This window comes from Vulpes lagopus, chromosome 11, assembly GCF_018345385.1.
Source record: "Vulpes lagopus strain Blue_001 chromosome 11, ASM1834538v1, whole genome shotgun sequence".
NCBI classification, from domain to species: domain Eukaryota; kingdom Metazoa; phylum Chordata; class Mammalia; order Carnivora; family Canidae; genus Vulpes; species Vulpes lagopus.
The window spans coordinates 6,779,203-6,801,907 of NC_054834.1; the positions used below are offsets into that span (position 1 = coordinate 6,779,203).

The 22,705-nt window shown below is 42.6% G+C and overlaps 1 protein-coding gene across 1 annotated transcript in view; it reads right to left on the reverse strand.

Annotated features, from left to right (window-relative positions):
* HECW1 (HECT, C2 and WW domain containing E3 ubiquitin protein ligase 1) overlaps window positions 1-22,705 on the reverse strand; it is a 440,869-nt gene that overhangs the window by 216,474 nt on the left and 201,690 nt on the right. Inside the window, exon 4 of the mRNA XM_041773230.1 lies at window positions 16,302-16,409. Within this exon, the coding sequence (XP_041629164.1) occupies window positions 16,302-16,409 (108 nt within the window). The remainder of the gene's footprint in view (window positions 1-16,301; window positions 16,410-22,705) is intronic.

Sequence of the window (22,705 nt, forward strand, 5' to 3'; positions counted from 1 at the left end):
TACCCATTTAATGCAATCCCTATCAAAATACCACCAGCATTTGTCACAGAGCTAGAATAAACAATCCTAAAATTTGTATGGAAGCAAAAGACCCAGAATAGCCAAAACAATCTTGAAAAAGAAAATCAAATTTGGAGGCATCACAATTCTGGACCTCAATTACATTATAAAGCTATAGTGGTCAAAACAGTATGGTATTAGCAAAAACCAGACACATAGATCAGTGGAACAGAATAGGAAACCCAGAAATGAACCCACAACTATATGATCAATTAATCTTCAGCAAAACAAGAAAGAAAATTCAATGGAAAAAAGTCTCTTCAACAAATTGTGTTGGGAACACTGGACAGCAATGTGCAAAGAATGAAACTGGACCACTTTCTTACACCATATACAATAATAAATTCAAAATACATTAAAGATCTAAATGTGAGACAAATGTGAAACCATTAAAAATGTGAAGCTATTAAATGTGAAACCATTAAAATCCTAGAGAAAAACACAGGTGGTAACCTCTTTGACATCAGCCATAGCGACTTCTTACAGAAATAAAAGCAAAAATAAACTATTGGGATTTTACGAAAATAAAAAGCTTCTGCACAGCAAAGGAAACAGTCAACAAAACTAAAAGGAGCTTAGGAAATGGGAGACACTTTCTAGTGATATCTAACAAAGGGTTAGTATCCAAAATATATAAAGAACTTATAAAACTCAACACCCAAGAAACAAATAATCTAATAAAAAATGGGCAAAAGACATGAAAGGTATTTTTCTTTTTTTTTTAAGAAAGATTCTATTTATTTATTCATGAGAGACACACAGAGAGGAAGAGTCAGAGACACAGGCAGAGGGAGGAGAAGCAGGCTCCATGCAGGGAGCCTGATGTGGGACTCGATCCCGGGACTCCAGGATCATTCCCTGGGCTGAAAGTGGGCGCTAAACCGCTGATTCCCCAAAAAAGGTATTTTTCTAAAGAAGACATCCAGAGGGTCAACAGACACATGAAAATATGCTCAACATCATTCATCATCAAGGAAATGCAAATCAAAACTACAATGAGATATCATGTCACACCTGTCAGAATGGCTAAAATCAACAACACAAGAAACAGGTGTTAGTGAGGATGTGGAGAAAGGGAACCCTCTTATACTGTTGGTGGGAGGGCGAACTGGTGTAGCCACTCTGGAAAACATTTCGAAGGTTACTCAAAAATTAAAAGTAGACCTACCCTATAATCCGGCCGTTGCACTACTAAATACTTACCCAAAGGACACAAAAATACTAATTTGAAGGGATTCATGCACCCTGATGTTTATAGCAGCATTATCTACAATATCCAAATTATGGAAAGAGTCCAAATGTCCAATGATTGATGAATAAAGAAGATGTGGTATATATACACAATTGAATATTACTCAGCCATCAAAAAGAATGAAATCTCGCCCATTTGCAAGGGAAGCAATCTAAGCATAACTTTTAAAAAAATTTTTATTTTTATTGATTTTATTTATTTATTCATGAGAGACACACAGAGAGAGGCAGAGACACAGGCAGAGGAAGAAGCAGGCCCCCCGCGGGGAGCGCAAAGCATGGATAGAGCTAGAGAGAACTCTGGTAAGGAAATAAGTCAGTCAGAGAAAGACAAATATTATATGATTTAACTCATGTGGAATTTAATAAACAAAACAATCATAGAAGGGAAAAAGAGGAAAACCAAGAAACAAAGTCTTAACTATCGAGGAGGTGGGTGGGGAAATGGGTTCAACAGGTGATGAGGATTAAGGAGGGCACTTGTGATGAGCACTGGGTGTTGTGTCGAAGTGCTGAATCACTAAATCATACACCTGAATCTAATATTACACAGTGTGTTAACTAACTGGAATGTACACAAAAACTAACAACAACAACAACAACAAAGCAAAAAGCATGCAAAATTAAAAAAAAAACCCACATGTTAAGGAAGGAGGGAAGAAATACAGAATGGGTTAAAATGTGAGTAAAGCTTTGCTTCTTGATTTGGGTGCTGTGTACATGGATGTGTTCACTTTCTGAAAATTCATAAGCTCTGCATTTAAATTTGTGCATTTTTCTGTTGTTTTATGCTTCGCTTAGAATTTTACCAAAACAAAGCAAAACAAAAACTGCTTAGTGGAAAATTTACAGCCTTAAATGCATACATAGAGAATAGCTAAAAACCAATGAGCTAAGCAGCCATCTCAAGAAATTAGAAACAGCACAACAAATTAAACCCGAGAAGAGTCGATGGGAGGAGATCATAAAAAATAAAAATAAGAGCAGAAAAGAATTAAACAGAAAACATACAGAGAGGATCAAGAAAACCAAAGGTTGGTTCTTTGAAAAGATTAATAAAATAAAAAATCCCTGGTGAGGGATAGAGAGAAGGATAGAGAATCTGAAATGAGAAAGAAGCACCACCTGGCTACTGATACACTCTTCTTGTCCCCGTACCCCACCCCACCCCCCTCTGGGTGGAGCCTGCTGAATTGTCTCTAAGCCTCCCTGGGGACATTCAAGCTGGAAGCAGTCCAATAGGTCCGTAGAAGCCAAGGATTGGCCATGACACCAGAGTCCAGGACCTTCTGTGCTGCATATTTTTATCCCTAATCCTGGATTACTGGGGTAGGTCTCTGCATTTCAGTCCAGATAGTGGGTAGGCTTTTGAGGGGGTCAGATGGTGGAGAACTGAGTTTCCTAGGATTGAGGTAGGATAGGTAAATCCCAACTGCTGGACTATCCTTCTGGAGAGCTCCAGATGGCAGAAAGTACAGCTTCTGGCATAAAGGGAGAGGGTCACATGGAGGCCCTTCCCCAAATTCCATGCTGATCACTAATGTCTTAAGCCGGCTCTTGACCTGCTGGAGTGTGTTCTAGAGGTCTCTCAGGGAAGCATGTACTTTTCTTAGGTATTAGCCAACTTCTTCCAGATTCGTGGTGTCATGAAGCACAAGGATACACTGTGGAAGTGTAGACATATCAAGGACAGTGTTGAGAGCGTGTGGGTGGAGGAGGGAAGCAATCTAAGCATAATTTTTTTAAATTTTAATTTTTATTGATTTTATTTATTTATTCATGAGAGACACACAGAGAGAGGCAGAGACACAGGCAGAGGGAGAAGCAGGCCCCCTGCGGGGAGCCCAAAGCAGAACTTGATCCCAGGACCCCAGGATCACAACCCGAGCCCAAAGCAGACGCGCAACCACTAAGCCACCCAGGCGTCCCTAAGCATGACTTTTAAAATGAACTGTTTATGATCAGTAAGAGCATTTTGAACATTGACTTATAAAACTGGATCAAGGCGAGAACCACAAGTGAATGTCAGGGGCCTGCTTCGGAAGACCTAATTGTTGGATAGTTTTCATGACATTGGGGCACGAGCTGTAACGCACCACCACAGTAAAGCAGGTCAGAGGTCCACAGCCATGGCTATGCAGGAGCTTGGGAGGGGTAATAATAATCCTTTAGGCTAACTGGGCGCGTCCTTGACCATGCACAGATCTTAGGGATGATAGCATGAGGCAGTGCAATTGCTGATCCATGGTCACCAGATATTCCTGTGACCATATTTAACAGGGCTGATATAGTACCAGCTCCAGGGACACCGCGCATGGAAATCCACTGAAATAGCTCTCCTGGAGTTGTGTAACACAGACAGTCACGCTCTCATCTTGTGAATGACAAGGTACCTTCCTCAGGGGTGGGCTTTCCTGGCAGGAAGCACGAGGAACCCATCCTTGTAGAAAAGGCTGCTTTGTCCTCGGATTCCACGTTTCCTCAGAGTGTCCCCCTCTTCTCCCCTTACTCAATTTTCCCTTGGGTTCTAGGAGACATTAAGCTTTCTCGCAATCTGATGCTCAGTCGGGACAAACATGGTTAGCTGCAGATGGGACCAGAGTTTTCTGTGGAGAGGATCTTGCAGGCTAGGAATACTCAGACCTGCAGTTCCGGCCCAGGAGAGCCCACCCACCAGTCTGGCTCCCTGGCGCACAGGACGCGGTAGCTCGGAGCTCATATAGAAATGCCAGGCCATCTGGCATGTTGCATATTGAATTGGCTGCTGCTTTTCCCAGGTGCAGTTGATTCCAAAGCCTAAGACACAGCAGCTGAACACTGGGTCCTCGAAGAGACCGCGGACATCAAAAAAGCAGCCTTATGGGCAAGCAAATTCCTTTCCTGAAAAGGGGACAATGCACTCCTCTGATATGGGATTTCATGAAAAAATAGTATTTGCCGGTTTGGAATTAACTAGAGTTTGGTACCTCTTGGGAAAAACTCATTTCTGAGTCAGAGGCATGATCCTCACCATATGGCTAAGTTGGGGGGAGACCTCCCGGGAAGAGAGCCTGCGGATACTGAGACGTGTAATGGGGCAGATTGGAGAAAAAGGTGGTGAATGAGGCACACATGCCATCCCTAAAACCCAGAACTGTTAACCTGGTTAGTGGTGCAACCTTTGATGGGCTAGCAGGGCCTCCTTTTCCACATGTCTGGCATGCACAGGCCACTCGGAGGAACCAGAAATTTCAGCATCTTTCTCCAGGTAGGTCCAGAGATGAGTCTATACCAGATAACCAGGAACTGTCTTAAAGGAAAGTGCGGGGTGGGACAGGTAACAGAAGATGGTGGAACACACTGAGTTCAGGCTCCTGCTTGTGTCAGAAGTGGGCCAGCAAGAGGGGCACGTGTCAATAGAAACAGTCTTAATTTGACATAAATATCCCGGAGGTAACATTCCCTTCCTTCCACACTAACTCGAGGGGGCAGGAATCATAGGCTTTCATGAAGCTCTTACTACGTGGCATCTGCTTAGCTTCTTGCCTGGAGCTTCCCATGAGCTTTGCATCATCCTTCCACAGAGTCTCAGGGTACCCTGACCCTTTAGGAGAGTTCTGGAATCCCTGGTTCCTTTCCAGCCTTGGCAGGTGGCGGCCACGTGGGAATGACCTTCTTCCCATTCCTCGTCGATCCTCGGGATTGAGGATGCTGCAGGGGCTACCCGTGGGACCCCAAGGGCCTGCTAGGCTGAGCAGGTGATGAAGACAGGTTAGGTCCCTGGGGAGCCCACAGGGAGTCTTGTAAGAGTCCATCTCTTGTAGGAATTTGCTTTGTGCAGTTGCTCGTGTGGTCACTTCGACAGTGTCAAGCATCCAGAGCTTCTATTTAACTGGTTCTGATGTTTTAATATTCATTTTTTTTTTGGTATTGAGTTTGCCTGAAAAATATTTTCCCCAATTTGGAAACTACCTGCGATTACGCTAGTAGGAGGAGCGAGGTCTCATGGTAGAGTGTGTTGGCCCTTCTTTCCCATGTTCCCACAGCCTTTCTTGCCTTTTCCTTTACTACTGTTTTTTGATATAATCTACTCTTCCCCTTCTGAAAAATTTCATATTATTTATATTCTTTCATCTGTTCCTTTGTGAAAGGGTTAGCCAGGCCTTAAAGTTTACGTATTCACCAGAAATTCATGTTTTCTGTTATGGAAGACCCACACTGTAAAAATAAGCTTCTTTTTTTTCAGGGGTAACTATTAATGGAGAGAGAGACAGAGAGATCAAGAGGTTTTAAATATAAGGAGTAGAAGTCCCATGAAAGGCTTTGAATATATAGGTTCAAATTTCTAGATTTTGTATAAAAATATCAGTGCTTCATGTATGTCATTCTCTGGTAGACGGTGTGGTATTTATAACTATATTTTCTCCAAGGATATGAAGGACATAATGACACAGTTCCTCCCCTGGAAGACAAGTTCTCTGGTGTGGATTTTAAGGAGAAATTGGCACTCCTTCTGGTGAAGCAGAAAGAAACACAATTAGCTCCTTTCTCCTTTCTGTCTGTCCTCTTCTCTCAGGTAACAGCTGGCAGCAGCAATGTGGGTCTATATATGGACCAGGACCTGACAACTCTGGTTTTGCTTGGAACGCGGGAAACAGGGCTGAGATTAGCAGCTCCTACAACGGACAAGTCATTGTTTGCATTTTCTAGACTGTGGATGCTGTTGCGTTTTGCAGTGTTCTTGGATAACATATCAACTCTGGAATTTTGAGAAAGTGGAATACACGAGGCACTAAGGTCTGGATTAATAAGAATTTGTGAGGAGTACTTATTTATAGTATATGAACTCTGAACTCTTTCTTGGCTCTACAAAGCCCATGTGGGCAGCATGGCTGGCATCATTTGAAAATGGCCTTGGAGGTGACCTGGAGGAGACCTGTCTTGGTTGATGACAGCAATTCCTGGCAGTAGCTTCTGAACTGGCCCCACGTATGTGCAAAGGAACAGTGACAGTGTCAAGGAAGCACACACGGTGTGCAGGCAGGCTTCCCTGACCTCCATGGGCCTCTGTCCTCACCAAGAACACCACAGCTGTGCCTGACCGTAGACTTGGCTGAAAGGTGCAGTGGGTCAAAAGGAAGAAGTGTAAGTTGGGAATGAAGCAAAAAAAGAGAAAATTCACCCTTTCCACAGCTCCTCTAGCTTCTGCTTCCAGGACCTGAATCAAAGGAGGAAGAGTTGCTCATCACTAAACCGGGTAGTCAAGTTCCCAGTGTGGACTGGCCCATGTTTGAAGAGCAGAGTAAGTCTGCTTTGAAAGAGGATGCCTCTCTGCCACCTCCCTAATTCAAGAAGTTGGACAGATCACTAGACTGCATTCACTCTTTGTGGCACCCACTTGCCATATGTCTCTGGCCAGTGACCACTTGGTTTCCTCCTTTACCCATAATTCTCTGTCTCTTCCTCTAGATGGCTCAGAGGCCAGCTGTGGGAAAGATTAGATATAATAGTTGTTGTCCTTGAACATAAGCCTCCTGCTTTCTACACAAGTTCTGAGCACTAGCTTAATTGATTCATTAATTGAATAAATATTTATCAGGCCCCTCTCAGGGAGATGCTACTAGCAATAAAAAAATCTTTAAAAATGTTATTGTGTTGAAATTATGGGTGATTTTTTTTTCCTCTGATCTTGTCTTCAAATTTTCTGTTGGGAATAGGTACCTACATTTTAAAAAAAATGTATGTACAAATGAGATTCATACACACCTAACAAATTGAAATAGAGAAGATTCTGGATTTATGCATCAGGAAGTCACTGACATCTTGGATAGCGTCTGTCTTCTAATTTGAACTTTCTCTATTGCTTTTTATGGTGGAGCCTACTGAGCTCCTCACTCAGAATCATCTGGATAGGAGGAAGGCCATATGTTAGCCACCTCCACTTTCTTTCTTCTGGTCAAGGATTTGCTAGCCCAGTGACATCTGGGTTCCCATTCTGGGTGCCCATAAAATTTCCCTGCCAGTAACTCTGAGAGGTGAGCCCCCAGCACTGACTCCTACTTCAAAGTTCTACCCAGTATATTACCTGATACCCCACCCTCCATGGGACCAGAACCCTGCACTGAACTCCACCTCCACCTTACTGGTAGGGGCCCTTCTGGCCTACTTCGATCTTATCAGGACATCATGGTGGCCAAAAGAGCAGGCTCTGAGGTCGGACTGCCAAGGTTCAAGTTCTGGTCCCACACCGTGAATAGTGGACCAGTTGCATTATCTTCCTGCACCTCAGATTCCTTATCAACAAAAAGGGAACATATTATCTGCCTCTTGGAGTTTTCATGAAGGTTAAATGGGACAATACATTTTAGGTGCTCGGCATGGTGCTTGGCACACTGGGAGTGCTCAGAGATAGTTGCACTATTACTGTTATGGCTCCTCTATTCAGGACATCAGCCCGACGCCAAATGGCAGCCCACGGGTCAGATCTTATAAGCCATGCAGACCCCCAGGGACAAGCACAGGCCACCTCCCGTGGGATGGCTGCGGCCACCTTCAAGCCCATCTGCTCTGCCTGTCTAATTGGACATCATGGTAATCAGCTGGCCATGCCCTTCGGACACGGCTTCACCTACCTGGCTGCAGGTCCAGACACAATGTGGTAGTTAGGTCAGGTTCTCTTGTCTGCCCCACATACTCTCCTGCCGAATGTGGCCTCTCTCTGGCCCCACCTGCACAGGCCTTGAGGAGAAAGCTGTTGTGTCCCCATCTCAGGGGTGTTACAATGGGCAGAGTTCTCCCTCCTTATCCTGTGGAAGCACTGTCTCGAGGCAGAGATACCCAGAGCCTCATCAGCTCTGCTTGCTTCTAGCCCCCTGGGTCTGTGCTCTTGAGTAAAAGAGATTCATTCTGTGTACAGAGTGGCTTTGAGAGGGACGGGGAGAGTCCCCCGTCCTTTTTTTGTGAAGTGCTAATTTCACTGTACTCATCTGTACAGGTGAAAATCACTCCTGAGCTCTTCCAGTTTTTTCTTATTTACCTTCTTCTTAGGAAAGGGGTGCTGTAAGGTGGTCCAGACACACGTTTTGTCCTCGAGTCCTGTCCCTATCCTTCCCCATCACTCTTCTAGTCACCGATTCCCTACAGGTCAAGGGTTTCTAGGAAAGGCTGGGCTCTGTCTCTGCCTCCTGTTTCCTTCTGACTCCTTCTGAGCCCCCATCCATCAAATGTCCAACATCCCCCCAACTCTTCCCTGGGGCTGATGAGCACAAACAAGTGAGCCCGGTGTACACCCCAGGTCTGCTACACACATTACCATATATCTCAGAGACTGTTTATTCCTCAGATGTGGTGGTGATGGTGTCCTCCCCATGATGCTGTCATCAGTGTAGCAGGATGTAAGAAACTGGACACCAGTGAAATCAATGAGAGCTTTTACATTATGGCTCCTTCCACTCAGTCGGTACACGTGTTCGATCCATCTCAGTCCTGTTCCCCAAGCTGCCACTTCAGAATCTCTCATAGCCCCTTTGGTGGAGGAGCACTCGGACACTTTGCTCTTCTCTGTGAGTGCAGATGTCCAAGAGGACCAGCTCCATTCCAGTGTTCCCAGGGCTGAGAGGTTTCTGGGATTGAGAACTTTCAGAGCCCAAATCAGGATCCCTCTGAACAAGGTGGGATGAACCGTTCACCCTACTCTTCAGCCTGCAGTCTTTCTCGTCAGCTTGTTGATTTTTCTCTTCACAAACACCACAGGTCCCATAAGGCATCTCTCCACAGATGTGTTCCAGACCATGTCTTCCCTGAGCCCTCCATTGGCTTTCACCAGATCGTGTTGACAATGCCTCCTCTGATAGATTCTCCTCCCTGATTTCCATGGCCTACTCTTTCGGTTTTCTCTGATGCTATGGTTTCTATTGCGACACAACAAAGGAACCAAACATTTAACAGCTTAAAACAGCACTGTATTATGATCTCTCAAGTTCTGTGAGGTGACTGGGTTCAGCTGGACGGCTCTCCTTCCGGGTCTTGCATGCTGTTACCATGGCTAACAGCCGGGCTGCTCCTCTGCTGTTCCCTGGGTGGGGATGGCTGGAGCAGCTGGGCTGGCCACTCATTTCTCCATGCAACCTTCCACAAGGTTACCTTGGGCTTCTTACAGCACAGCTGTCTCAGGGTTCCAACAGTGAGTGTTCTAAAGGTAGGAAGTGGAAGCTACCAGTCTCTTAAAACTCTAGGCTTGGGGGGTGCCTGGGTGGCTCAGTGGTTGAGTGTCTACCTTTGGCTTAGGGTGTGATCTCAGAATCCTGGGATCAAGTCCCACATCAGGCTCCCTGCAGGGAGCCTGCTTCTCCCTCTTCCTATGTCTCTGCCTCGGTGTGTCTCTCATGGATAAATAAAATCTTTCAAGAAAAAAATCTAGGCTTGGAAGTTGGCACAGCCTCACTTTAGCATGGAAACTTGCACAGGGGAGGAGACATGAATGCCTTCTCTCGAGAGGACTGTCAAGGAATTTGTGGCCATACTTAATCCTCCACATTTTATAATCTCTCTTCGTCCTCTTCCATTTCCTCCCCTTCTTTGTCAGGACTCGTCCTCAACTCTCACCTTTCCTTGACTGCTCACCCTTCATACTTTCATGCCTCTGCAGATGCAGTCCCTTACCTACAATGATCTCTCTACCACTTGGCCCCCAACACCAGCCCTTCCTTCCCACTGGCCCAGTCTCCCTACAAGCTCCTCTTATGCATGAATGATGACCAACTCTGTATCACAAAGCTGGGTTGGATGCTCCTTGTATTTACTGAAACAGGACATAGTAAGAGGCATTATCTCCCCTATTGGAATGCAAGAGCCTTAGAGGGCAGGAACCAAACCTCTACCTCTAGATCTGAACTCTCGAAGACAAGAACAATCCCCAGTAGTCCTCTAGCACTATAGGGTTAAGAGAGGTGGGTGAATGTGTATGGTTTCTTTTTTATTGAAATGGTGACTCAAGGTTACTCCAGAATAGTCTCAGTCTGTAATAATAGGACCTGGCCATTTATTTGTGTTAAGAGTTTTCATCTCATTGGGAGAATCTGACCCATATCCAACTAGAAGCCAGCACTATCGGTATTGCTGCAAATCTGAACAGACTGTCTGGTTATATTTTTCTGTTTTCTGTAATAACGCTTAGTCACTCTTTTACTGTCTGTTATCTAATCTGATAGAATGACACCTCTGTGGACTAAAGATCAATTTTGCTGCTCCCAGATGGAATGAAATATTTGACATGGTAAGAAGTGATTGCACTTAACAGTTTGGCTTCTCACATTGGGTAGACTGAGGACAAGCCTGCTGTGTGTGTCTCCTCACTTGTATATCTTTGTATGACTTGTTTTCCCACCTGAAGCCCTGCCCTCTCACTGCCACACTCCCATTGTCTCATTGGCCCTGTTCAGCCAGAACCACTGCACACTTAGGTTGGCCTCCGGCAGCCTAGATATTATTACTGTGTGAATATTTATAAATATTTGACTCTGGTTTGCTAACAAGCAAGTGATTGTATATTTGGTGATATAGGTTCCTTCTTCTATGATTCCAGGAGATTTATCTCCAGCAAGATTACTTCTTTTAGGCTTTTAGAGCAAAATGTGAAAGAAATAAGGAAGGGGAGAAGAGCACCACGAGTGTAAGCTACAACCAAGAGTAGGTTAATGGAGACATTTAAGCGGGAGGAAAACTGGAGGAATTACGTGGTGAAAGAAGAAAATAAATTTTAGGAGTGTTGTTATGAACTGTACATTCTTTCCTCAAACTTTAAGAAATGTAAGAACATAAGCAATATTGAAATTACTTTCGTGATTGTTGTAGAGTGGAATTTTGACCCTGATTTCCCTTTGGGATAGTGTTAAACTGGATGAACAGCAGGGTTGCCATGGTGTCCCAGGAATTATACAATTAAAATAAGATGACATAATGAGTGCCCACTGTCTTGTGGATGTTTCTATGGAGCCATACTTGCTCCTCACAAAGAAACCTGTGAGGCAATGTGAGCGCTGGGTTTATGTTTAGTCTCCCCAAGTAGACTTGAGACTTCTTGAGGGCTTGGAGCTTATGACTCAAATGTTTACTATAGTGCAAATGGAAACACCTCCTAGGAAGTAACAAATCAGTGATTGAAAATGGAAGCCCACAGTGCAATCTTAGCCATCCCGGCTCTAACGACAGAGCAGTATTGGTGCAAGTATGCCCAGATTCAAATAAAAGGCTGCAGACAATGTGTCACCTGAACCATCTGGATTGTCGACCTGACAAGATCTCTGTGTCTAATCATGGATCTGAGTGGCCTCTCAGCTCTTGTCCTTGCTCTTGCTGCAGTGCCGGAGAGGAGAAAGCAAGTGCCAAAAATGCTAATGAGAGGAAGCAGCTAGTTCTCCTGGAGCCCTGCTTTTCCTTCAGTGCCCTTCGGTCTTCAACTCTAGCTGCAAAGAATTTCCCAAAGAAATCTCTCTGAATAAAGCCATTAGTTCACAGTCATCTCCATGACACCCACTTGTCCATTCTCTGGGGAGAAATGCCAAGTAGAATGTACATTGCTCATCTGACGCTCTCAGAGTCGCACCACAATCCCTAATTCAAAGCCTTCTCCTTCCATAGCAGACCTGGCCATCTCAGACACATCTGGCCCTCACGGGGTGAATCAGTTCATCATGGGGCTGCCTTATGGGTCATTTTATAGATGAAGGGACAGACCAGGCCACATTGGGGTGGATGTCGAACCCACACACCTCTTGCTTGGAAGCCCCTTGCCTAAGTGTGGGCTGAGAGGCAAATCCTGACCCCCTCCCATCTGCATAGATTTCACCTCACTCAATGCGTGTTGTTAAAAACTAACAGCAGGACTAAGGTGCTTAGATTTGCTGCTAAGTATAATCAGGGGTCATTGTGTGTTTTTTAACTTTGGGATGATGGATGGAAAAGGACTGGAAATGTTTGAGGGATAGTCTTCTGACAAACGCTGGGTGATAGAATCAGAGCAAGCAGTAATCAGGGTGTGACTCTGGAAGTGAGGGCACAGATGGGAAAAGGCTGAGTGTGAGGGGCCAACCTGGAAGCAGGGCAGGACCAGCGACCTGAGCAGGAAACCAATGCAAGGCAGAGCAATCAAAAAAGGACTGCGGATTTCTGGTTTGCCCCCAGACAGCTGTGAGAAGGCCAGACTCATGACTGTGATAACATGACACAACATAAGGAGGTCCCTCTGTGAGAAACCCTTTCAGCTGTAATTAGTGGTGGCTCAAGGCACACTACTGCATCCTTCCTGCTACCAATAGGGAGCTCCAATGGACGGGGAGCTACATGGGACAGATCTGGGCCAGAGATCAAGAAAAAGATACCTTTTTTTTTTTAATGTTCCAATAAATTTCATTTACAAAAGAGCGACCAGCCCATATTCTGCATATGATAGGGTGTCTGTTAAAAAGATAGCTTGTGTGGGTTGATAGGAAACCAACAGGAACGGGTGTGGCTTCCGGGCCCAGCACCTTGGAAAATTCCAATACAGTCTCAGGTGCAGTGACAAGCCACCAGATGTGCTGATGGTGACACCTGCATCGTGTTGTGTGCTGTCCTTTCCTAATTAGCTCTTAGGTCCTTCAATCAGCAGGCTGCTGTCCTTAGAGGAAAGCGACAGCTTCAGCCCTCACCATAGAATCCACCACAAGATGGGAAAGAAACCAAACTTTGTAGAGTCATTGCTTCTGGGCAATGCAAGCCCCAATGTGGAAGGAGTTCCGACAGGGCCATACAGTCAGCAAGGGCCGTGGTGGCTCCTGCGGCTTGAGTCTGGCCAGCTCTAAGCTCAATGGCATATATTAAAAAAAATTGTAATGGGGTTACAGTAATGACACAACATTGTAAGATTTGATCGGGATGAGGAAAGCTGAAACTTCCCTAGTTCTTTCGTTTGTTGTTAAAATTTGCATCTTTTTGCAGTTCTCATATTATAGCAATTATTACTAGAGTGAAACAGCTGAGGGCCCACTAGGGAAAAATTATGCCAGAGAAAAGGAAACAACTCAGGTTTTATTTCTTTTGTGTTTTATCATGCATGTAACGCCTTGGAGAGTGCAGGAAATATTTGTTTTCAATGTTCCTAATTCAGTAGTACTTTCAAAATCTGATTTAGTCAGACCTTGAAAAAAATCATATAAATCAACAGCAATTACCTAATTCTAAATTAAATCGTAACCCCAAAGAAATGTACTTTAGAACGTTATAGACTCCAGGTAATCAGCAATATACTTCTACTCTTATAAAAGGACAAATAAAAACAGAAAATAAAATAAAAACCTCATGTATTATTTTAATTTAATCCTCAGATAGAAAGAATGGCCTTCTGTTTGTATTTCAACATTTGAAATCTGGCCAACGTGCAAAGTCTGAAAAATAATTTTTAATTTTAAGAAGGTATAATTTACCAATTAATGTGTTTATTACTATTTAGAGACTACAAGAGCCTTATTTTTATTAATATCAAAAATTTCTGTAACCTTCTGGATAATGGCTTGGCTTCTGCATTTTTATTATACAAGAAGAACTTTGATGCTTTGATGCATTAATAAAAGATAGCTTAAAAGATAGCCACATTAGAACATTTTGTACATTCAATCCCTTCCTATTTGTTAATTTGGCATTTTTTCAATCATACATTTTTGAAAGCATCAATTATTTCACATTAAAAATATAAATTCATATAGCATATTAAATATAGTTTTAATGCATTCAGACTCCTAAAGCTATAATCCATGACAGCACTCTAATTTATTTGATTTATATGTGTGCCCTGAGTTAATATTCTAATCATTTGCAAACTTAAGAGTTTTCTTGATAAATTATTAGCCTTTGACAAATTATATTACATTTGTACAGAATAACACATTGTTTGTATATTGAACACTAGTTTGATGTATTTGCAAAATGTAAAATCCATCTTCTCAATTTCACTTTCATCCATTTGTCCAAAGCACTGAGATATTGCTAGTCCAACAGGTATACTGCTGAGTGAGATCTTCTCAAGTTTGCACCAGGACATTTGTAAAATGTCATTTTTCTGAAGTGTTCAATTTTTAGCTATTTTGAATATGACTTGGCAAGCTATTTGTTCATTCTAGGGCACTACTACTAAACCAAGTTTGAATACACTTTCTCTCGATTATGACAATATTGTATATATGAAGACAAAACTTGTAGGATGTGTTCATTCCTACACCATTTTGACTTGATACTACATTTTGACCCTAAATGGTGTCTTTCTCAATTAGTTAGAACTCCAAAAAGAAAACAGATGTACAGTAAAAAAGGCCTCTCCACACAACGTCCAATGTATATTGGGGTACACAGTCAGCTATTGTGTCTAATATTCATTACTAATGCAAATGTTTACCTTTCTTGTTATTATTGGCATTTGGGAAGTCAAATTTGGTACCTACCACCTGCTGGAACCCATCTTTATCCCCAAACCCCCTATGTCCTTTATGATAAATGATAAATATTTGTGGAATGGGGAATATTTGGCATGACTTGGGCAAAGGAGGGCATGCTGGGGAAGATGAAGGAGTAGGGTTGAGGGATGAGGGTGGGTCTTGATTGGTCTTGGCAGCAGGGCAGAGAGCAGAGCCATGAGTCTTTTAGGCAAATAGTATCAGAGTTGGGTTTAAAGTGTTTTGTCTGGCAGCAGCATGCAAAATGGATTAGGAGGAGAAAATCTAGAGTCAGGGAGATAAATATTAAGAAAAAGGGGGTCTCTTGTTGGGAACTTCATTATGACTAAACCAAAGTCAAGGGCCAACCACATCTCATAAAATCATGTCCCCTCTACATCTGATAATATCTACATTTGATGCTATATAGCATTTGTATCATTTCCAAGAGGAGAGACATTATGAACTTCTCACAGGCAGACACCAGATCTTTCATTTTCAAATCTCTGATCTTTGAAATATAGGTCTTTTAAAATGCTTATTGAGTGAATGAGTGGAAATGAGAGCGAATAAAAATGGGAGCAAAACATGAGTATATAGAGCATATAGAAAGCAAATAGTTTTTCTTGAACCCTGAGTCAAATGATAATAGACAACTTTAGGTTCCTGGCCACATATCTTTTCCTCTGAGAACTGGACAGTTGAAACAAGGGAGTATTTCATCATTGCCTTTCAGAAGTGTTACACTGACTGAATCTCTGCTATGAACAAGAAGATGCAGGAAGGGATTTGCAATTTAGCACTCTCCAGTACCAAGTGGGATGGGAGGGACCTGTAGATAAGGGCAATCTGTGCATTCCTTCAGCTGGTAAACATGAGGCCAACATGGCTAATTCCTCATGTGATGGGAAATGTACCACTACAGGGACCTATGAAAAGAACCCTTCCTTAACTGTAAAAATGATTTTTTTTCAAAGATAGCAGATAGTTTTAGAAAACATCCCACTAAAATACATGATAACAAGTTTATACACCCAGAAACGTCAGTATATCAAGAATCAAAGAAACGGTGGGTGGTAGTAATGTATCATCTGCATCCCAGGGAACTGTGGCCAGAGTAAAAGATCACAGTGAAGCATGGAATATTCCCAACACGATGAGACCATGAGCAGAGAGCCTTGAAGAACTGGCTCAGGCAAAGCCCAAACTGGATGATAAGATACAGCAGAGGCAACTATTGCAAAGTTAGAGAGTACCTGGAGGAGCCACAAAGTGAAATTAAGAGATCCAAGCCAAAAGGTCTTGAATCCAGAGGCCTATGAATGACCATGAGCCAAACTTCTCTTTGAAATGAATGGCCCCCTAGGCTGGTTTGGATGGCCGTTGCCCAACTGCTCTAGAGCTCACTTCTCACTATTTTTAAGCATTTCATAAATCTATTGCTTTCTTACATGGCAACTTTCTAAGGGAAGGCAATGCAGCGTAACAAAGAACAAAGCAGTTGAACTCTGCTTTTTCCTGAGCAACAGTAATGGGAAAGGTACTCACGTTCCACAAAGTAAGAGCTGGCATCAATCTTCCAGATGATCTGGCCCCGATGAGAACCATTGACTCCACGGTTCTTATAGTCCAAAAAGTTTTCTGACAAGACCTCATCTATATTCCCAGGAAAGAAAGAAAGCAGAATAGAAAAATATATCAGCTAACAGTATATTTAGGGAAAAAAGAAAAAGAGCAAAAAAATATTAATACTACCTCCAACTCAACAGAAGAAAAAGCACCCTGGAATCAGAGTCAGAGAGTTACAAGTATCCTCACGTACCTCTGAACCAACCCCTTCATAATGCAGGAATCTCCTCTGTACTCTGCAGTACTTCTTAGATCATCTAGCTGGTTCGTGAACACTTCCAGAAAAATAATTGTTTCTATGGCAGTCCATTTCACTCTTGAATAGCCCTCACATGTGTGAAATCTGCGTGTGAAAATCTTCCTCCTAAAGCTCTCAGTTACTGTCTTTATTTGGGTCTGTGAATGAGCCATAAAGAAAACATCCAATCACACTTTCTTTTGGGTCCCAGTCCTCTAGACCCCACCCTGTAGCATCTCTTCTCTAGCCTAAGTATCTATTATCATCCTTTAAAATCTGGGACTCATCCATGAATTTATCCACCCATTCTTCATGCAATCATACATTCATTTGTTCATCCTACAGATACTTGTTGAGATCCAACCGTCTGTCATGATGGGGAAAATGCAGGAACCGTGGTGTTGGGCCAAACCAAAATGATCCTTTTTGAACTAAAGTTTACAAATAATTGAAGACGGATTTTAAAACACCAGGAAAAGAAATAAAAGTATTAATACAACCTGTGGTAAGGAATCAGAAGGAAAAGAACAGGGTGCTCTGACAGGGGGTTTCAAGGAAGGCCACCAGGGCCTCAGGGAAGCACTGAGGGATAAAGAAGCCATAGCGTAGAGATGAGGGTATTTGTGTGGAGGAGGGAGAGGCCCTGACATGGTGTCCAGCACCCAAGTTGAGGGAGAGTCTGGTGCATGGAGGCACTGAGAGGAGCCTGTGGGGGACTGTGTATTTTTCCTTTCCTGCTCTTTCTCTGCTCATCACATTACAACTGTCAGTATCCTTCTTAAAGCTGGTGTCCAGGGAGGGATCCAGCATTCTGGAGAGGACAGACCTCCAAAGTCCCAGCTGACTGCTTCCTCTCTGGTTCTAAACCTCATGTTTTCAGTGCAGCATAAGACAGGGTTATGAATTTTATTTTGATCATCTATGGGTTCCCGACAGTTTCCACTTCACCAGAAAGTAACCACTTGAGCTAGATGGGTCTGAGGCTAACCAGACCAGACCCCAAATCCAGCACAGTGACACAGGAATAAGAAGAACTCAGGGGCTCCTGAGGGAGGGCCCCAAACCCTAACTCTGCAGAAAGGAACTAGGTCATGGTTATCCTTTTGCAACTAAGATGCCCTTTGCCTTTGGGAACATGTTCTGCATCTGTCTAGACTGGGAGAACAGGCTAGAATGAGATGCAAAGAGGGCAAGGCTTGTAGCTAAAGGACCCAGCTTGCAAGGCCCTTTGTGCTGTGTACCAATGGCATCACGTCTACCACTTCAGGTCCTCACCGGCAAAGTGGGAGCCAGAGTCCTAATAACTGGGACCCACTACTGGAGGATTAAATGAGATAACTGGTCAATGTGCTTGTGACATGCCATGTTGATTGCACATTTTTGGCTGTCTCTTCTTTGGCAAAGATGGTTGGGCAAAGCAACACCATGTCTGCTTCATTAATGGCAGCAACTCTTTGTATCTCTTGGAAAATCAGTTCGTTGCAAAATTTGTCGGTCTTAATATTCACAGTGTGTGCTCAGAGCCCTGGTTGGGTTACTAAGATGATTGCATAATATGTCTTTTACAGTAATTGCATTGCTGCAAAAAAGGCATAATATTTTCCTAGCTCCCTGGGTCTTCAGCACAGATATAACGAGTCTCGCATCCAGATAGAGATTCTCCTCATTATGCCAATTCTCTAAGGAGAGGTATTTACTTGAATCTATCCACTCTGATCACTAGAATATTCATTCTAACAGTTACAATCAGGTTTCCACATAAATAATACCTAGAAAGGGGATGTTCATTCATGCATTAGACAATTGTGTAATATTTTCTCCACTTCAGGCACTGTGCTAAACTGTGGGGACACACTGGTGAACCAGATATGGCCTATGTCCTCCAGAAGTTTCTAATAGATTTGGGGATTTATTTATGAAAATGGGCAACTTCAATAGATTGCAGTAAGCATAAGGATGGGTTAAATATCAAGGAAGCACGGGGCACAAATGAGAAAAGGATGGGGTGTGTAGGCAGGAAGAATCAGAAAAGACTAACAAGGATGGCGAGATAACACATCTTAAAGGGAATAAGATACATGTCGCTGTACACGTTTAAACACAACATATTTTAAGAGACGGTCAATTGGTCCTGATAAGCAGCCCATTCTCTTACGCTGATAGTACTTCATAACAAATACCACACAAGAAAATAGAATAGTCTATATTCTTGCCTGGACCATCTGTGATGAGAGGTCAACTCCTTCCCCAAAGTCATTTATTGCCAATTGTTAGAAAACTTACTGATCTTCACTTGTAAATCCAAGTGTATTATGGGGGTCAGATGCAGAAAAACAAAATTGGTCCAGATTATTCATGCAGAAGGGGATTTAATGCAGAGAATTCAGTTTTGGAAGAGATGGACTCTAGGCCGGGCCTTTGGGAACAGCATTAGAATAACAGAATAAGTCCAAGGCCCTGCTTATGCCTCACTCAGAAAGGCCTCATGGGAACTAAGTTCAAGAATCTTATAGAGCAGCTGTGGCCAGCGCACAGGAGGGCAGGAGGCTGCTGCCCCACTCACAGAGAGCGACCAGCCCGTGGCAAGATGAGTACCTGCGGCCGCCACACTGCCCATGAAGTGAGTGAGAGGACAGCAGGGCACCGCAGTAGAAGGCTGAATTTCTCAAAGCCATGCTTGAGGCAGCCACACGCTAACCAGTAGGAGGAATCCCAGGGTTTGCTTCCTCCTTCCCCATCTTGTACAAGTGCACCTGACAAAGGGACCAGTGTGCATCTGGAAGATAGTTGCACAGGAGTCTGAGACATATAGGTTTTCAGGACCAGATTCTGCACTAGGAGAAGTCACTGGAGAAGAGAAGAGGCCTGAAATGGATGGTGGGGCCCCAGCCATGCTCTTTGCCACCCTGAGGATTGGCAACCCCTGGGTCTTATGTCCCAAGGTTATTTATTCCATATTCCTTGTCATGGGGGAAGTCTTTTTATGGGAGCAATGTTTGTGTGATTACAGGGATATTTACAATCCCTCGAGGCAGGGAGGCTAGGCTACCTTAGTAAGTACATGATCTTAGGCATCTTATTTAATCCCTCTGTGTCTTTGGGTCCTCACTACAACATAGGTATAGTACCAATATAAACCTCAAAAGTGTGTTGTGAAGACTGAATGAATGAATCCAGGTGGTGGTCTTAGAACAGTGTCAGACATCACTAGGAAGTAGATATTTCTGTTTATATTCAAGGCTAACAATGAGGCCTTCTATGGCAAAGCTCTATGATTAATGTGCAAAACCATTAATAATAGCCTGAAACATTAGCTTACGCCAGTACTATTTAAAGTTTTTGTCATTACTCATTTTGTACAGAACATATAGAGATGTATTAAGTTCCTCAAAAAAGATTGTATTTGCTGAATGATATTTATTTCTTCTAGTGTGTAGGATCCAACTTCCTATTCCACAGTCTATAATAGAGAAAAGATCTTTGCAGGTTGTTAAAAATTTGGATCAGAAAGTTCTAGTGAGGTTTTACAGAAACAGTACTCCTGAGAAACATGAAATGTACTCTGTTGCTTTGTCTTCAAGATGAAAACCGAAGCCAGGCTTTCTATGCCCTAATCTATAATAGAAAAGTGTACAACAAAAAGACTATTGCTGTTGAGAGCAGGATGGACAAGTGAGCACAGAATCAGTTACAAAGGAGAACTGATCCACTACCTACATCTCTTAAGCCCAACAAAGAAAATGCAACCTGGTTTCCACTTCTTGAGGAACTCATGCCTTCTGATAAGCAAAAGGGAGGAAATATACCCTTGATTAAGGACATCTGGTCTATGATTAAAAGCATTCATCATAAGAACAATAAGAATATAATTTTTAAATTGATAGATCTATCTGATGGAAAGAAAAAACAAAAGAAAATTCAGTAAGTAAAGAATATGAAGAAATATGGTAAAAATAAGTCTTAATATAATAGTAAATACAATCATGTAAATGTGCTATTCTGGCCAATTAAAAGCCAGAGACTCTCTGATCAGAATATAAAAGAACACACAAATGGCTACATTGAAAAACTGACAAAGCTTGAAAGTAAAGGTCAAACAATCATGAAGCAGAATAAAACAGAGACTAATCTTAAATAGTTTTTAAAAAAACAGAATTCAAGGCAAAGAGCAGCACAAGGAACACAGACAGATCTGTAATAATAAACTAAGAAATTATAGAAGGAAAAGCTCATGAACATTTATGTACTTGGTAATTCACATCAAGATATACAAAGCATAAAATCTACAGAAGTGAAGGTAAAAATAGATAAGATTAAAATTAAAAAATTTTTTACTAGCAATTTTTGATATGCTCCATTCAAAAATCAAGAGACAAAAAATTAGAATATATATGATTAAACTTTCTACATATTAAATGCACAGGAGAGGGAGAGAGAGAGTCCTGATATGCCAGGTGCCCTGTGAACTGAAATGTGTACATATAAGAATTGTGTCCTTGCTCTACATGGTTCTTGGAAACTGTCACCATTGCTACCTCAGCTACCATGGAACTGGGCGAAGTGAGGACACCGCCTCAGGACCCAGAAGTTTCAGTTGGCACATTTTATATAAAATGTATATATTTATATATATACTATATATACATTATATATATAAAATCATTCCATCTCTATATGCATATAGATTTCAATATCTATCTATCTATATATATTCTCTCTCTATATATAAAATTATCTTTAGATAGATAATAAATAGTGCGAACACTATTTATAGCAAAAATACACTTTCTTTATGACCATACATGGACAATTCACAAACACTGAGCAGGTATTGGTCACAGAAGATGCCTCAAAAAATTCCAAGGAATTAATCTGATACAGACCATAATCTCTAACCTCACTCAGGAGGAGAAATCTAGAAAGTATGAGAGAGAATATATGTTCTCAGGCACCAGTTTATGGGGATTCTTCAATGATGTTATTTTAAAGAACTTTTGATTTTAATTTTGCTCTCCGTCATCATCTCTTGGTTTGTTGAGTTTTGAAAGAATGAATGCACTCAATTTCCATCATGTTTCAAATTACTGAGCAAATTCTAGTGTGGTATAGCTATAGTATGGTATAGCATGTGATAATGATATGATTTGTTAAAATTCAAATTTTAAATTAATACAAAAGCTAGCTTTGCAAATTATGAGCATGGTATATGTACTTCATTTATTCAATTATATTTTCATAATTTTAATTACATATTTATTTCATATTTAAGCAGTTTTAATAGGGGCTGCCTCCAAGAGAGTCAAAGGAAGGGCTATCTTTTTTTTAAATTGATAATCCCAAAAAGAGTTTTAAAATTTTAAATATTGGGGAAGAGGAGGAAAGCTGGTAGAAGAGTAGGGGTCCTCAATTCATCTGGTCCCACAAACTTACCTAGATAACTTTAAAAACATCCTGAGCACCTACAAATTCAACCTGAGAAGGTGGGGAGGGGAGCTGCAGAAAGCCAGGCAAGCTGATGGGACAACAGAGCCCTGACAAGCTGGGCCTGGAAGTGGAGCTGTGGGAAGCCACTGAAAGGCCAGTGACAACAAGCCTGGGCATGAAAGCTGAGCTCTGGACAAGCTGGAACTTTAAAAATCCACATCTGAGTCTTCCCTGACTGATAAGTGCTCAGCAGGGAAATAGGGCTGAAAGGCCAGAGGGGCAGTGAAGCCTCAATATTCCTGGAGACACAATAAGAATAGTGGCACCAGAAGAAAACTCACCTTAAACTGCAGTCGGATTGTGGTAAAGCAACCCTCCTGGGCAACCCTCCCAGGGCATTTGGGAGAAGCCACTGGTTCCATAGGCCGGCACCAGCGCTCCCTTGACCCTAGAGCCCAGCAACAGACAAAGGCAGCTGTCCTCCGTTCCCTTCAGGAGAGGTGGACCCCAGGAGGGCACAGGACAATGAGAACTCTCACGCCACTGGGCGCCCTGTAATCTGTGCAGATCAGTGCACCTGCACCTGCCCCAGGAGCATGTAAGCAGTATGGCTTGGGAGACTGCTCTTCCGTACTTGAGGGGAGCTCTTGGCTCTGGAGCT